The 18,060-nt window shown below is 40.3% G+C and overlaps 1 protein-coding gene across 3 annotated transcripts in view; it reads right to left on the bottom strand.

Annotated features, from left to right (window-relative positions):
- The window catches only part of RAI14 (retinoic acid induced 14), a 172,838-nt gene that overhangs the window by 20,400 nt on the left and 134,378 nt on the right, over positions 1 to 18,060 (bottom strand). For all 3 annotated transcript variants that reach the window (XM_023216537.2, XM_023216539.2, XM_023216538.2), the window contains 6 exons: positions 8,486 to 8,550; positions 4,404 to 4,461; positions 3,605 to 3,675; positions 1,096 to 1,202; positions 269 to 447; positions 6 to 34 (listed from right to left, as the gene is read on the bottom strand). In XM_023216537.2, coding sequence (XP_023072305.1) covers positions 6 to 34; positions 269 to 447; positions 1,096 to 1,202; positions 3,605 to 3,675; positions 4,404 to 4,461; positions 8,486 to 8,550 — 509 coding nt within the window. The remainder of the gene's footprint in view (positions 1 to 5; positions 35 to 268; positions 448 to 1,095; positions 1,203 to 3,604; positions 3,676 to 4,403; positions 4,462 to 8,485; positions 8,551 to 18,060) is intronic.

Here is an 18,060-nt window from a genome sequence, read left to right as displayed (position 1 = left end):
AATACCTGCTTTGGTTTTGTTGGGGTCTTTAAATCTATAGAGGAAAAAGTGAAAAAAAGAACTATAAGAAGCATAATGATTCATATTCACTTTGGGTGGGGGGATACACACACATACACCATATACAATATTTTTTAACACTCCATTTTTCTTCGAGAATATGTTTCAAAGAATAATAAAATATATCATATTGCACACATTCTTTTATCCTTTGGGGAAAATGGAGTGGATAAACTTAAAACAACATTGGCTATTTTCTTTTACATACCAGCATCCTGAGAGATTTTTGATAACAGAAGGCTTTGAATTCCTGCATTTTCTGAGAGTTTGGAATAATGTAAGGCATTGTGTCCAAGAGAATCTACAAGGTTTAGGTCTGCACCCTTTTTAATTAAGGCTTCCACGACGTTAGAGCTGCCAATCTCGCAGGCCAGCATGAGAGCAGTTCTAAAGGAAAAAAGAGATACAAAATTACTACTAAGAAAATGTAAAAACTCTTTCTTGGGAAATCAGTTGTCTTAAAAAAAGAGAAAAGAAGAATAAGTGCAGTTAAACCTTTATTACACTTAATCGTTGGGGAATTCGAAGTGGAATGCTATCAAGATGAAATTAGTTTTTTTTTTTTTTAAAAAAACTTCAGATTATATCAAAATATTAAACCATATTTAGTCAAACAACATAATCTTCTATACTATTTGGCACAATATGATGCGATTTAATATGACTGGCATGAATCTTATCCTTGTTTCACCTCAAGCATTTTAAATAACATATATATTTCTAAGACCATTTCTCCAAATCAACCAATAGGTTTATTTTATTTTGCATAGAAAGTCACAGGAAATTGTTTATTCACATCAGCATTTCATAGTCTCCTCACAGACTTAGCCAGCAATGATGTCCACAGATGTCTGGGGAAAATTGCTTTAAAGTCAACATAGATTCTTGATTATCAAAAACAGTAGAACTTTCAAAAGGGAAGAAGTTAAAAATCCTTTATAACAAATGATCCAAAATATGGCTGTGATATTTTGAAATACTCCCAGAATGTGGATATCACTGAAGTCACATGATTTCTGCCTAATTCTGGGTTACCTTCCACTTTTGTTCCTGGAATTGACATCTGCTCCATGATCCAGGAGAAAGTGACAGATCTCACTGTGACCATTTTGTACAGCAAGAAGCAGCGGTATATTCCCATCCTAGGAGACAAATTCAGATTTAGATTTTAACTCAGGCATAAAATGCCAGAACTGCAAACAAAAGTCAGCCCCTGTTTTTTGCACATTTTTCTCCTGACTTGGACTGCTGATCTAATATCTGGTCCATCCTGATATTCCATACCCCCATAGAGTCACGACTGTATGTTGGCACAACTCTTGTTACGGAATTTTACTGAATGCTAGCTTTTACATAGGAGCTCCAGCTTCTTGGGACTGCTTGTGCCCTTGGCTATCACTGTTTGGGTGATCACGAGAGAGGGCAGAACACAAAGTGTGTAAAGGCTCAAGGCAAGTGTACTGGGTATACTGAGGGATGGTGCTGGAGAAAGGAAGGGTATGTCTCCCCAAGACACTAGAAGATCCCACTGCCCTGTATGCAAACTTCTTCCCAGTGCACTAATGATTATATATCCTGCCATTCCACTCTTACTAGAAAGTGTACCCTTTAGTAATCTTGCTATGTATCAAAATATAAATTAAAAGCCTATTATCTATTACTAACACATGACTAGATAAAGAAATGGATAGAAAGAATAATTATGTCATGACAATTGCAACCCCTTTGGGAAAAAGGAGATCTAGGTCTCCAACTCGTATACAAACTATGTCAGGTGGATTAAGCATTTAAACATTACAATATAAAACAAATGATGAAAAATACTAGAAGAATATACATAAGTATTTTCTGTAATCTTAGGTCTGACACAAACCATAAAGAGAAGTTGTTATTCTGTTTTTTTTTTTTTTTTTCTGGAATATACCCTATAAATCCATCCACAGTGAGTTTTAAGTTAGAAGCATTCAATAGGCAAAGGGAAAAGATGTTACAATATATCCAACTATTTAAAAATACAAGTGCTGCTTAAAGATTGAGTATTGTCATAAAGAATTTCAGACAGATTTCTGGGCACTATCTCTGTGAAGTTAACATACTTTCTGCTTAGGAAGTACTGAACTTCAAGGAATATGAATTTATTTACAGATTCTATCTAGTCACTTCACAGTATCTCCATCAAATATAAGTGTATGCATGTCAGTTCTCATGCTGCAACACGAAATTTAATCCCATAACATAACCATGTGATAAATATATAAATTTATTCTCAAAATAGTCTGGTGAAGTTAAAATAGCCTAGCAGTGGTCTTCAAAGTTGGGAGATTCTGCTTAGAAGGTATCCAAAGTGATAGATGGGGTGCAGAAAGAAAGTAGTAAAATTTCTATTTAGACTTATTTTTTATTTTTAAAAATCAAGAAATTAAGCTTTATTTGTAATTACATTGATGGTAGAAAACATGTATAGCCGTAGAAATAAATATACCTATATAGGAAATATATGCTGCAAAATGTTTTACTAATGCTTTAGAAGCCAATTAACCTTCTTCCCAGTTTAGGAAAAAAAAACAAAAAACAAAAAAAAACCACGCAGCTCTCTGCCAGAGCTCATTTAATTTTATATAAACACACTCTTTGAGGCTGAAGCAAATCTGACTGATTTTCAATGTGAAAACAAAATATAAAAACTGTTCTTGGAGTTATTTCTAAAGAGAACTAACATCAGAATCATCAGAATCATCTATTTCAGAAAAATCGGATTCATCAAATGAATCTTCAGCCAACAACTCTTTGAGAACGACGTTAACATCACACATACAAATGCTACGTTTTCTAGGATTTGACATTTTCAGCAATCGAGAATTACTATATTTTGTAAATGGAAATACCACTACTAAAAAGAGAATGCTATAAATAGAATAACGTCTCTTGTTTCCAAAGCCAATATCCTAGAGCTATGCGAAAATACTAATAATAAAAATGAGATATTTCGTGGCAAAGTTATCTTGAGGTAAATACTGCATCCCCAAACACCACTGGTGAGTATTCTTGGGGCAAATGAGAAAAGGATTAAAAATAATACATAAATCCATTTTGCAGAAGAGAATCTAGGTTGAAAGCAGTAGAATTTTGCCCAATAGTTAGTTGTCTAAAGCAGGAGTCCCCAACGCAGGGGCTGCAGACCAGTACCAGTCTGTGGCCTGTTAGGATCCTGCTGCACAGCGAGGAGCAAATGGCAGGCGAGTGAGCATTACTGCCTATAAGATAGCAGCAGTACTGGATTCTCATAGGAACACAAACTATTGTGAACTGAGCATGCAAGGGATCTAGGTTGTGCGCTCCAATGCCTGATGACCTGAGCTGCAACAGTTTCATCCTGAAACCATCCCCACCCCCATCCATGGAAAAACTGTCTTCCCCAAAATCAGCCCCTGATGCCAAAAATGTTGGGGACTGCTAGTTTAAAGTCTCAGTGACTCCAGAGGTATCCCACTGAGTTTTAGAAACCAGTGTCTACCTCTACCTCTAGTGACCACCCGGTACTTACCAAATCTTTGAGGTTTATGGGGCTCTTATGTTCGCAGAGAATCTGCACAGCTTGAAGGCAGCCCTGCGCCGCTGGGGGAAGGAAAATATAAACACCACAGCCAGTCACATAGTTATTCACAACCAGGGGTATCAAATACTTCAGGAAGGAAGTGTTCATGTTCTACCCATTCTACATATATTCACTCTAGTTGCATTGAAGAGAAATGATGTTAGGAAGGTTAAGAGTGAGGTGTTTAAAATTACTGCTTAATTTCAGAGTTATGCTGGCCTAAGGCCAATGACTGCCAGTTGCCTTTAGGCAAATATTTGGCTCAGGTTTTCACAGGACTTAGCTTTTCCACAACTAGCAATAAAACACATGTGTAAACCTAATCACTCATAGTTGAGTGTCGACGTTTGTCACTTGAAGTTGTGTAATCGTACTAAAACAAAATGTTAGTAAATAAAATTGACTGATGTTCATAATAATCCTCAAATCAAAAAGTCTGCATTACACATTACCTCATATCTATAAGTGCTTAGGAATATCTGTTAGTTTAAAAAGAAACCTTAAATTAGTTAAAATATATTGATCGCGATAAAATTCAGTGGTTAGGTGGCAAAGCAATTGATGAATTCTAGGCATATGCCTCAGTAAAACTCTGTATGTTTTACAAACAGAGTACAATGGGAATGTCTAGAAATGATGACAGAAAAGAGCACCAGGAATAGTATGGAAGGTTAATGGCTTGAATAAGGAAAAAGAAAAGTTGGTGTTTCCAATGGCAGAAGAAGACAAATAGGAGAATGAAAGTTACCTGCATAATGTAAAGCTGTTTTCCCAGAGCTGTCAACACTTTCGGCTGGGCATTTAGACTATAAGACAAAAATAAATACATCCATATAATAAAATACCCTGCACCAATTCTATTCAGTTCAGACTTTTCCTGCAAGGTATGATGTGGCTTATTAGCAAGACTATTAATATAAATAAGCCTCGACTGCTGTGTTCCAGGGGCCTACAGTCTCCTATGGAGAGGGAGACTTATGTCTTTGGGGTGGGCAAACTCTCCCCTCTTTGCTGCTTCACCTATCTGTCCCTGTCCTTCCCTCATCACTCCAGCACTCTACCAGCTAATAGACATGCTCTAGGCTCTCTCATCTTGATCCTATCTTTTCCCCCATCTCCTGCCCTTTCTGGGCCCTTCACAAAACCAGCTTTCTCTTAAGGATTACCCACTGCAGTCCAGGCACCCTCACCTCCATTCACTCCTGAAACCACTGCAGTTGGGTGTTCCCTCTCGAGTCCAAGGAGATGCCTTGGTCAAGGTCACCAACAACCTTCATGTTTCCAGTGACAATAAACATTTCTGTTCTCCTCTCTCCAACCTCTCGGCTCCTAGAGCCCTGCTTGGCTCATCTTATTCTGCTTTTCCTCTTGCGGCTCCTCCTCTAGCCAAACAGAAAACCTCAGGGCTCCTCAGTGTTCTTCCTCTAAGCTCTTTTCCCTGGTAAGCTCCTCCACACCCACAACCTGAAATATCATCGAGAAGAATGGATGCTAGTGACTCCCAAATGTGGAGATCCTAACAGTAACAACAATAACTGCTATGTAAATATTAGCTCTCATGTGCCACGCACTGTTCAAAGAACTGCTTTAGGTCCCCTAACAACCCGAGGTAGATACTATCATTACTCCAACTTGCAGATGAAGAAACGGAGGCACAAAAAAGTTGATAATTTGCTCAAGTCGCAGTAAATGGCAGAGCCAAGATTCAAACTCAGACAGGCTGGGCTAGGGCCTGTATTCTCACTCAAACACAACAGTTGTCCTCTTCAAGCGCTAGGCTTGATAACCCACTGCCTACTTCACATCTCTGCTCTGATGTCTTATTAGCATCTCCAAGGCCCAGCCAAAATCTCTGGCTTCCCCTCCCCAGTGCCCCACCTGCTCCTCCCTGACTACCTTCTCCATCAACAGCATCATCATGTCTAGGCATTGAGCTAGAAACCAGCGACTCAGCTTTGATTCTTTCTCATCCTCCTCCCCCTCCCCCCGCCCTCGTCCTCCTCCCATTATGTAGTGGACCACCATGTACTGTCAATTTTTTTTCTCCAAAACTCACTTCCAGTCTATCCTCTACCCTTTCTTGTTCCTGACATTCTTTTTTAGGACAGCGTCTTCTCACTTGAACAGCTAAGGCAGCCTCCTGGTAGGTCTCCCCAGTTCTGCATTTTCCCCCTTTTTATCAATTCTCTAAACAATTAGAATTCTCTTTTAAAACTGTGACTCTCACTGTTTACTTAACAGCCCCTCACAGTTCCATGCTGTACTTAGGATGAACTGCAGTGAAGCCCATCATGACATACAAGGCCCTGCATCCTGTGCTACTTTCCTCCTCACTTGCTTTGCCTCAGGCCCACACACTGGCTTTCTTCCCTCCCTGGCCAGCACCTTTCTGACCTCAGGTCCTTTGCACACATTGTTCCATTTGCTTAGAATGCTTTCCTTGTGGCTGCTTGCATCATTCGGAGGTCTCAGCTTAAATATCACCTCCTTCACGAGGCCTCCCATGAACCTCCACCTCTCATTCCTCTCTTACAGTCACCCGTTAGCTTCCTTTTGAACTGCTGTGCAATCTGTAATGTTTATTTGTGGATTGTTTACCAGACTGGGAGCTCCACTGTGATAGGGGCTGCTGCTTGTCACTGCTTGACACGATGCACAGTGCCCAGGAAACACAGTATGAGAAAGGGCGGGAGGAATAGCTGAGGGTTCGGGGAGGGAGAGAGCTCATTTGTTTTTTGTTTGGTTTGGTTTGGTTTGGTTTTTGAGATGGAGTCTCACCCTGTCACCCAGGCTGAAGTGTAGTGGTGAAATCTTGGCTCACTGCAACCTCCGCCTCCCAAGTTCAAGTGATTCTCCTGCCTCAGCCTCTCGAGCACCTGGGATTACAGGCATGCACCACTATGCCCGGCTAATTTTTGTAATTTTTAGAAGAGATGGGGTTTCACCATGTTGGCCAGGCTGGTCATGAACTCCTGACCTCAGGTGATCTACCCACCTCAGCCTCCCAAAGTGCTGGGATTACAGGCGTGAGCCACTGCACTCAGCCTGAGAGAGCTTATTTGAATTTGAAGAATCTCAAAAGGGTCTATTTGTGCTCATTGCTGTGAAAAGGAAGAACTTTACCTTGGTAGCCACTGGAGAGGGGAATGGCTCCAGCAGACAGGCAATAAGAGCAAAGACCTGGAGAGCTCAGGGAGATCCATAAATGCAGAGGGTATAGGAGTGGGAGACAACAGGAGGTAACGGGGATCACAGCACAGAGAGCCTGGGCTACTGAGACAAGAGGTGAAGAACTGGCTAGAGAGCAAAGAGGAACAGGACCTGGGAAAACAGCCCAACAGGAGGACACGGCTGAGGTTTTAACCACCACCCAGGAAGAAGAACAATCTGGATGGTTTGGCAGTGAGAGGAGGTAATAACACACTACCACGCTAGTGAAATGTCTGCCCTTCCGTGGTAAGAAGAATAGAGATTAAGTTACGACTTACCATGCTTTGGCCTAATTTTAAAACAGCACAAGGAACTGTTTAAAGGCTTCAAAGATTCCTAAGAAAAACCAATCCATTTGCATAACCAGATATAAGATTACATTAGAGACTAGAATATCTGGTTCTTGCCCATGAGAACATCCAGCTTGTCAGGTTAATTCTTCCTTTAAATCAGAGTCAGATGCAAAGTCTGGATAGCCAAGCCAGAATGGGAATGGAGATTTCAAACATAAATCAATTACTTAAAAATTGAGGTAGGACCAAGGATATGGAGGCAGAGCACTTGAGCAATGATTTTCACTTATCCGGAGTGTCTGGTCCCAGAAGAGGCAGGTAAGAAAAGTTCTATTTTAGTTGTCTTCAAAGGGAAGCCTCATAATACAACATCACAGACATTAATCTCTTTTTCTTGAATTTAGCTTCAAAGACCTGTTAAAGTTAAGCATTCTTGGAACTGGCAATAGCTTGCATCACGTAACGCAAGACAGGAAGCTATGTGATCAACAGACCAGGACAAGTTGAAGAATGTGACCGCATTTCTGCATTAGAATTTCAAAGCCAAATTAAAGCAAGATGCTGGGTCCCACATAGTGCTTGTTAAGGCCAAGACAACAGTTCAACAGAACAGACAGTACAAGCAAACACGTATTTTATTGCTCTATGCTGTTCCTGAAAACAGCCAGCTTGCATTTTGACTGGCAACAACTGGATGACTGTATAGACGGCTGTGGGGCGTTCATTAAATATTCATCTTTAAAGATTTATGGAAGTTGTCATTTTAAGAGATCATTATAAACTTCCTGGCAAGATTATTGAACCAGGAAGTTGGCTGAAAATTATAAAGAAGAATAAAACCAAGGACTTAAACAAAACCCAAGAACTAAAGCTCATCAAGTTACATATGAGGAAATAATGGTTGCAATTTTGCTTCTCAAAGACGAGCTGCATTCTACTGATGATTTAACAATACTAGGATACTAGAGATCCTGTGTGGTAAGGATCTCCAACAGCTTAGAAATGGATGTTTTAAAAACTTACACTATTCAGAGGGTGTAAGTCCTTCAGCAAAGAAAAGGAGGAACTAAATAAAGGGGAGAAAAAGGCTAGATCCCAAAAAAGACACTCCAATTTTGATTAGATCCTCTTCTCTGCCAGTGGAGTTGCTATGGAGATAATCTCCCCCTTGCCTATCATTTCAGTCATGAAGCTTCTTAGGAAACACAGGTTTGGGGACAGTATTTAAAGGAGTGGGTATGGAGGGTGTGTTTGTTCTTTCACAAATACGATTACTTTTAAATTGTAAAACAGACACATGTATAATTCTAAGTCGTCACCAGCTTACCTGAAGGAGCTTCCTGATGCATTCATGGTGGCTGTTCTTGGCTGCGAGGTGTAAGGCGCTGTGTCCTAAATGGATTTTTTCAAATAATAATTTTTTTAAAAAAGGTCACACTTAAAAAAAAAATCTCTTTCTTAGCTGTGAGAAGACAGCTATAAGGAAATAGGTTATTCTCGAAAAAAGACAGAACTGTGTTTTTTGTTTTTGTTTTTTTTTTTTTTTGAGACAGGGTCTCACTCTGTCACCCAGGCTGGAGTGCAGTGACATGATCATGGCTCTCTGCAGCCTCAACCTGCTGGGCTGAAGTGATCCTCCCACCTCAGCCTCCCAAGTAGCATGCCACAACACCTGGGTAATTTTTGTATTTTTTGTAGAGATGAGATTTCACCATGTTGCCCAGGCTGATCTTGAACTCCTGAGCTCAAGCAGTCCTCCTGCCTTGGCCTCCCAAAGTGCTGGGATTACGGGCATGAGCTACTGTGCCTGGGCTGGAACTGTTTATTCTTGAGAGTGGGGACAATCGAGCATCCCCCATCCCACCTACTGGATGACATTCACAGGCTCCAACTGCCGTTCTCCTGGGGTGCGAAGCAGCTCCAGGCTAGACGCTTGTGGTGGACTCATGATAATGCAGCTCAGCAGCTCTGCTTTCAGCTGTCTATATGTTTGCCAAATGTCCTGTGTCCACAACAGCCATGCCAGGCTATGCCCATCACAGGCTGAGGAACCCAGTGATTTCAGCAACTCACAAGCCAGCAGAATACATCAAGATCCACACACTTCAGCCCCTACTTTTGACATCTCATTTCCGCCTCCTCTCAATGTACTCCAGCCCTGAATGGAAATTACCTGAAGTTTTCTGATTTCAAAGTTCTTATATAGAAGAAGGGAGAGAGTTGTAAAATTCTCAGTGAGGTCTTTCCTGACTTTCTCGTTTCAAATTCCAATTTCTCCCTAACTCTTTTAACCCCACTCCCTGCTTTCTTTCTTTATCCTTCATAGCACTTAGCAGCTTCTATTACTCCCTTTTACCTCTGTCTCTATACAGACACACACTTATATAGATAATTGCTTTTCCCCTACGAGAACATAAGCTTGGTGAGGACAGACACCCCTGTTGATTCCCTGCTGTATCTCTAGTATCGACAACACTGCTGCGGCACAGTAGGCTCTCAATACATTTCCGTACATCTGAATTAAAGGGTACGCTCATTTCAAATGTCTGGATTGGGGGACCTGGGGAGAGGGTCAGAGCAGAGGACCTGACCACTGCCAGACAACCCACCACACCTAGTAAACTCTTAATCCTGGATTTCCCAAGCTATTTGACCCAATATAACACCTGTAGATAATTCCCATACTTTAGGACATGCTTAAAGCACTTTCTTAACCTTAGCACCACTGACCTTATAAGCTGGATAAAATATATAATATATGCTTTATATATTATAACCATGCACATTGATTAAAAGGTGTCATAGAAGAGAAGGCCACCCAAAAATCAAAACCAAAGCTAAACCAGCAACTGGAGATGCGAGGGATAGATAAAGGCTCTCCAGTTTTCCTCCTTCTAAAGATTCATATTTTCATATCTGAGCTTCTTACTCTCCTAAATCTCTTTTCTTTTATGAGAAAAGAAGTTTTATTAGGAAAGTCAAGTGTGCAAAAGGATCAGAGAACACTCAAGATATGTGCATGGAACAGAAACTGCAAATCATCTTTCAATCTCTGTTTTACCTCCTTCTACAGTAAAACCTTGCATTTTAAATGTTATTTATTTAATAAACAAATAAAAACAGTGAATACCACTGTTTCTATGTACAAGCACATTCTGAGTTTTAAACAAATGCCTTACAAATGAAGTTTTGGAACACATCCTGATTGTAAGAAGGAGACTGTTTATGTCATACATACAATGCATTAACTTGTTCTTGTTATGGACTAAAGCTATTCTGCACAAGCAGCACCCACTGGAAACAGGCACAATTCTCCGAAGACAAGATGGTTGGGAGATGTAAACAACTTATCATAAAATAGCAGAGTTTCTTTTCACTTTGAATAAGTGTTCTAGTCAAACCTGGAAGTGCCAGGTTTCTATAGAAGCAAAAATTCTTTTATTCCCCAGCCCTGTGATGTTTTTCTAATGAGCAACACAAAAGTATTTTTCACTAAAAATAGTTTCAAAATCCGAATGACGCATCATTCCCTGAACACTATAACACTGAAGTAAGATGTCTCTCATCACTAATACTAACACAAAATTCTCTCTCCAAATGCAAAGTTTTCTGGACAAAATATCATTTTAGTGATAGAATCCAACTGTGATGAGACAATGTATCTCTGACTCCCATATAGCTGTGGATCTGTCTAGAATATCAGGAAGCAATTTTCCTGTGGGCAAATAACAAGGGCAACCCTAAGTGCATTCTAGCAGAATTCTGCCTGCAATAAAAGACTAATGATATTTATAAATTAAGAATCTTGGACTATTACAGGTAGTCTAAGAACCCTATTACTTAAAGGCTGTCTGAGGAGAATGGCCCAGCTGCTCTGGCCATAGGGCACCTTTCCCTAAAACTACCTCAGACTATGACCATGTATTCAATTCTTAAGACAGCTGGAAAAAATAGGGAAGAATTAAGAAATATCATAGAGGAATCGTTAATGGGACTATAAAAATACTTTTCAAGTATATGTGAAAAATGTTAAAACCAGTGAAACCATAGGATACAAAGCTATGGCTAACAAATCCAAAAGGTGAATGTTTCTTAAATAGTTAGAAATAAACTATTTCTTAAATAGTTTCGGATCACAATACAGCAACATTTAAAAATAAAGATAATTAAGCGACACTCAACTAGATAAGTTTTAAAATATTTTCTTAAAAATCAGTTTTGGAATGCAGAATATGTTTAAACAACAAAGTATAAATTGATTTTTTTTAATTTACAAATCTAACTATATTTAAACATTATTTTTGGAATTCCTCATCTTCACATCAAATTTTTATCACTGAAGCACAAGTCCATTCACCTTGTTGTAGTTCCAGGAGAGATAAAATCTGATTGCAAAAGATTTATTTATAATAACCATTCTTACCAATAAATACTTTTATGAAATTATCCCTTAGTTTCTCCTTATTTTAAAAGTACAGTGTAGATTTGAGGCCAGGCATGGTGGCTCACACCTGTAATCCCAGCACTTTGGGAAACCGAGACGGTTGGATCTCTTAGCCCAGGAACTCAGAGACCAGCCTGGGCAACATGGTGAAACCCCATCTGTACAAAAAATACAAAATTAGATGGGTGTGGTGGCATATGCCTGTAGCCCCAGCTACTCAGGAGGCTGAGAGGTGGGAGGATCACTTGAGCTCCAGCCTGGGCGACACACCAAGACTCTGTGTCAAAAAAAAAAAAAAAAAAAAAAAGATTTGCAGTGTTTTACACAGACACAAAAGATGCTTTGGGTATGTGTATCTTCCTTAAATTTTATTTTGATTTATTTATTTTAAAAATAAGAGACAGAGTTTTGCCATGCTGCCCGGGCTAGTCTCAAACTCCTGGGCTCTAGTGATCTTCCCACCTCAGCCTCTCAAAGTGCTGGGATTATAGGTGTAAGCCACTGTGTCTGGCCTATGGGTATCATTTGAAATATTCTCATGGCCGGCCACGTGTGGTGGCTTGCACCTGCAATCCCAGCACTCTGGGAGGCCAAGGTGGGTGGATCACTTGAGCCCAGGAGTTTAAGACCAGCCTGGGCAACATGGTGAAACCCCATCTCTACTAATATTACAAAAATTAGCTGGGTGTGGTGGCACATGCCTGTAATCCCAGCTATTCAGGAGACTGAGGTGGGAGAATCACTTGAACCTAGGAGGCAGAGGTTGCAGTGAGCTGAGATGGTGCCACTGCACTCCAGCCTGGGCGACTCATTTTTTTTTTTTTTTTTTTTAAAGATACTGAAATATTCTCATGGCCAAGTTATGCTGATCATTATATATGGTTGGCCTTTTGACCTCTCCATACATGAGTTAATAGCAAATAAATTACCATAAATCATGAATTTATTGGGTATAATTTGCAATTATATTTGAAAACACCACATACTCTAAAGTGCCTGAGTTTTAAGGCAGACTATCTTTTGTGCCTTCACACAGTGTCAAATTTGAGTGGAATTCAAGGGTGTCATAGAAGAGAAGGCCACCCAAAAATCAAAACCAAAGCTAAACCAGTAACTGGAGATGTGAGGGATAGGTAAGAGCGCTCCCGTTTTCTTCCTTCTAGGATTCATATTTTCATATATGAGCTTCTCACTCTCCTAAATCTCTTTTCTTTTATGAGAAAAGAAGTTTTATTAGGAAAGTCAAGTGTGCAAAAGGATCAGGGAACACTCAAGATATGTGAGTGGAACAGAAACTGCAAATCATCCTTTAATCTCTGTTTCTACCTCCTTCTACAGCAAAACCTTGCATTTTTAATTGTATTTATTTATTTATTTGAGATGGAATCTCACACTGTTGCCCAGGCTGGAGTGCAGTGGCATGATCTCAGCTCACTGCAACCTATGCCTCCTGGGTCCAGGCGATTCTCCTGCCTCAGCCTCCTGAGTAGCTGGAAGTACAGGTGCCCGCCACCACGCCCAGCTAATTTTAGCAGAGACAGGGTTTCACCATGTTGGTCAGGCTGGTCTTGAACTACCTCAGATGATCCTCCTGTCTCGACCTCCCAAAGTGCTAGGATTACAGGTGTGAGCCACCACACCCAGCCAAAACCTTGCATTTTTAACTAGAAAAATGGCCGCCCAGAAGTCCCCAGCTCCCCATAAAGCCAGATACGGTTATGGACCACATTCTGTGCATCAGATCTGGGTGGAAATGTGCAGGTGCAGTGTGTGGGCCATACTTGCCTTTCCCTTTCTGCTGATGGGACACAGGTCATCCTGGACCACTGGGACCCAGTAACACCATGGATGGCAGAGCAACAAGGTGAAGGGGCCCAGGCAGAGCTGCCATACCAGTGTGGGACTCTCCTGAGCGGGATACAGTGCTATCTTGTTTAAGCCCCTCTTATTTAGAAACTCTATCACATAGTATCTGATGTATATGCTTGTTAATAAAGGGAGTCTGAAAGCTAGTGCCTGTGGAAATGCTTCTATTTAATTCTATCTCATACTCCAGGGTGCTAAATGCAAACTTGAAAAAAAAAAAGACTAGGAGTCAATTTTACTATTTGCCTAGGAGAAGTGTTTTCTAAAGAAACAGATATAATTGCCTATTCTTACTGCAATGAAGAACAAGAGCAACAAGCAATGAAAAATGCCAGACAAATAATGTGAGTCTAGTTCAGAGATGGTCCAGTGAACCTGAGAGCTGATTTTCCCATCTGGTCACTATAATGCCTATGGGCTAGTTGGCAAACTAGCAATTAAGGAATGGGAGGAGGCCGTGCGTGGTGACTCACACCTGAAATCCTAGAACTTTGGGAGGCCAAGGTGGGCAGATCACTTAAGGTTAGGAGTTTGAGATCAGCTTGGCCAACACGTGAAACCCCGTCTCTACTAAAAATACAAAAAATTAGGTGTGGTGACACACACCTGTAATCCCAGCTACTTGGGAGGCTGAGGCAGAAGAATCAGTTGAACCTGGAAGGCAGAGGTTGCAGTGAGCCGAGCTTAAGCCATTGCACTCCAGTCTAGGCAACAGAGCAAGACTCCATCTCAAAACAAAACAAAACAAAACAAAACAAAAAAGGGAATTTGGGGAAAACCCAAAAATCAAAAACCTAAGTCATGTTCTGGAGTCTTTCCTTTGGATTTTCTTTTTTGATTTGTAGGTGTGGTCACTGAAAACCTTAAAAAAAAAAAAAAAAGATGTAAAACCTTTCAAAAGCCCAATGTATACAAGATAATAAAGATGATCTGGCTGGAGTAGCAATAATCATGATAATATAGTAGGGAAATGCAGTGAGCACTTATGTTAGCCTGACGCTGCCAAGATGCCCACACCAACCATCTCACTTAAGCCTCAAACCTCCAAGGCTATCTAAAATGACACGACTGTCGATGTTGCACCAGAACCACATCCAAGGCCTTATATTCTGACAGCGTTTTGCTCTTAAAATTGCTTGTAAAGCATCCATAAAAATCCTCAGATTTCCAAGCATTTCATGTAGAAAAACAGCTTTTAAAAATGCTAACAGATTCTTGTTTCTATAGCTTAAATTCAGTCAAAAGTTTAAAAAGTAGGAAATTATACCAATTTGACCATCCTGAAGACATTAATCACGGATAAAAAGAATAAAAAGAGCCAGTGTAATAGATTTTGAAAGATAGTTGTGTGTGTGTGTGTGTGTGTTTTGTTTTTTTCAAAAATTCTACAGGGCAGGATTTATGGTAACAGATCTTTGTACCAGTTCTCACTGGGTCTTGAGATTGAAGGTGACTGCATCTCAGTAATAAAGTGGCAAAACTTAAGGTAGATTCAGTGAAAAGACAGTACCTGTAAAAGTTAAGCCATTTAATTCATCCCTTAACCACCACAACACATGTTTAGGACTAGTGATGACCACTAAGCACTGTTACTAATGCAACCTCATCCTTCCCTTGTATTCAGATATGCTTTCTTGAGAGGGAGCGTGAGCAGGTGGGTATTATAGCCAACAGGTAAGACACAGGCATGGGCAACAAAAGCCATTACAATTTAACCTGTTTATTGGGACAGAAAAAAAAATGAGAAGTGTTTTTCTAGATGCACTTTTTTCCACGCAGTGTTCTTCTTCTTTTGTTCCTGTGTTCTCTTTGCATGCTTTCAAGAAATCATGGGAAGAAGCTGGTACCTCATTCAGAGCAAAGTAAAACAATGAAGCCCAAGGAGCGAAGTGCTGGCATCATGGCTAAAAATGTCAGGGGAGAAGGAAGTGACGGAAGCTCTGAGACATCTTCAACCCATGGAATGTCTGGACAATGTCCTGCGACCCTAAAATGCTGTGGATTCCACCAATTTCAATTGGTTCCCACTGGCCAATCCCGGGAAATATCCAGGCTGTGTCTGCAGCACTCCATCCAGTGTTGCTTCTTAGAGAGTGGTTCCATCTTAGTCTGCAGGAAGTGGGCACTGCCCTGGGGCATCCAGGTCTTCCTGCCCAGCACTGTACCAGCCTCTCAGGAACTGGTTAGGGCTCTGGTGATAAATACGACCTTTACCCACAGGGTGTTATGAGGCCACAATGAACTATGCTTCTTAAGAGCCTTTAATGTGGGAAATGAAACTGGTGGGATATTTATTAAATTAAAATGCAGGATATAGAATTTATTGTATAATATGATCTCAGGCATGTAAAAATGTATTGGGAAAATCTGGAAGGAAATACAACAAAATAGAAATTTTTTTTTTTTTTCTGTCTGATAGGAGTAGGAACTTGAGTTATCTTCTTTATAGTTTACTATATTTCTTAACTTTTCTACAATGAGCATGTATTAAAAATAACTTATTCTGGCTGGGCATGGTGGCTCATGCCTATAATCCCAGCACGTTGGGAGGCCGAGGTGGGTGGATCACCTGAGGTCAGGAGTTCAGGACCAGCCTGGCCAAGACGGTGAAACCCCATCTCTACTAAAAACACAAAAATTAGCCAGGCATGGTGGTAGGCGCCTGTAATCCCAGCTACTCAGGAGGCTGAGGCAGGAGAGTCACTTGAACCTGGGATGCAGAAGTTGCAGGGAGCAGAGATCGTGCCAGTGTACTCCAACCTTGGCAACAGAGCCAGACTCCATCTCAAAACAAAACACACACACACACACACACACACACAAACCAAAACAAAACAAAAAAACATTTTTCCCTACAATAAAAAGAGGTGAGGGAAGATTTTGGTTATGCTGAAAATAACTACAGTCCTGTCTAATCTATTTCTTAACATCAAGTACAATGAAACAAAACTATGTGACAACACCAGTTTATTCACTCTTGAGCTAATGCTTTCAGATTATGGGTTTCTTAGAGGGAAACTTCCCCTACTTAAGAGGACATACATCTCATTAGGGGTATTTTAGCAAATCATACTGTACCATGTGGTTTTATGGCATAACTTTAAGAGCAATGACAATGAACTTTAAAAACAAACACAACAATTGAGTCTTGAGATTAAAGATGACTTTAATTGGAACAACATAAATTAGTATTTCCCTCAAGGCAGTCACTTAAGGAAACCACTTATCCCCCTATATTGGTGTTGCCATTTCTTAAAATATTTTTGGAACTTTCTGTGGAACTGCTCAGAAAAATCATTCTGTTATTTCAATCACTCCCTATTTTTGACCAAAAACGGTTTTACCAGTTTGACACATTATTTACCTGACTTGACATCAAATTTTTTTAGGGCTCTTAGATTTGCCCTAAAAAAACACCCCTATTCTCAAAGGATAAAGATTTCCAACCACTGAGATTCTTTTTTTTAAGTCCTCACACAATGAAAACAATTCTAAACCTGTTCCCAACCATATTTTGAGTAATAATAGCATTCCTGCAATACCTGGCTGATCCCCCAAGATGACTAGTCTGAAGAGGCCAATTTTGGCAGTGGGAGAAAAGAGAGAGACCCATTACAGATTCATGAAAACCCTTGATAAAGGCAATGGAGTTAGGTTGATTTTGTATCCCAGTAAACACTAATAAAAACCTATTAGAAGCCAAAAATTCTCGAGTACAATAGAAAAATGAAAAGCCATCAGCGGTTACTTTGGTCCTTTGGGGTGGCCAGCAGGGGCAGAATCTCAGGCTGGACACGCCAGGGGTTCCTTCTTATAGGACGATAAGACTGCTACCTTTTGTCTCCATTTGCCTTGTTCATCATTTGTCAACACTGGCTTCACATTAGAATCACCCAGGGAGCTTTTAAAAAAAAATACCAGTTGACTGGCAACATCCAGACAATGGAATCTGAATCTCAGAGGGTAAAGTGTAGGTATATATATTTGTGCGTGCGTGTGTGTGTGTGTGTGTGTGTGTGTGTACTGTTTATTCTTCTCTTTTCCCTTCCTTCAAGTTCCCAGGTGAACTGCATGCCCTGAAGTACAGAAAGGGGTGAGAATCGTGGGCAGCTGGTCAGATGAAGATCAAGGCTTCCATCTACAGAGCCTATCTCAGTTGATGAAATGAGCTCCTGAGTAACTCACTCATCACCTCACACTATGATTCATAAAAACAAAAATTAGGGACTATTCCTTGGTCTGTACATATAATCTTAGAAAATAATATAAAAAATAAGGATAAGAAGCATACAGTCTCTAGTTGACTAACCACATGAAAGATGAAAACACAGAAGTAGGCTACATAATGAAATCATGTCAGAGTCCAGTTATTGGAGGTGATTCTCTTTTCTTCTTTTGGACTCTAAATTTTATCTGTAGACTCTAATTTTTTCTTTCTTTTTTTTTTTTGGAGACAGTCTTGTTCTGTTGCCCAGGCTGGAGTGCAGTGGCACAATCTCGGCTCACTGCAACCTCAGCCTCCAGGATTCCAGCGATTCTCGTGCCTCAGCCTCCTGAGTAGCCAGAATTACAGGTGCATGCCACCATGCCTG

The sequence above is a fragment of the Piliocolobus tephrosceles genome, chromosome 4 (assembly GCF_002776525.5).
Source record: "Piliocolobus tephrosceles isolate RC106 chromosome 4, ASM277652v3, whole genome shotgun sequence".
NCBI classification, from domain to species: Eukaryota; Metazoa; Chordata; class Mammalia; order Primates; family Cercopithecidae; genus Piliocolobus; species Piliocolobus tephrosceles.
The sequence above is the reverse complement of the archived record's forward strand: the minus strand, read 5'-3'. Positions and strand labels throughout refer to the sequence as shown.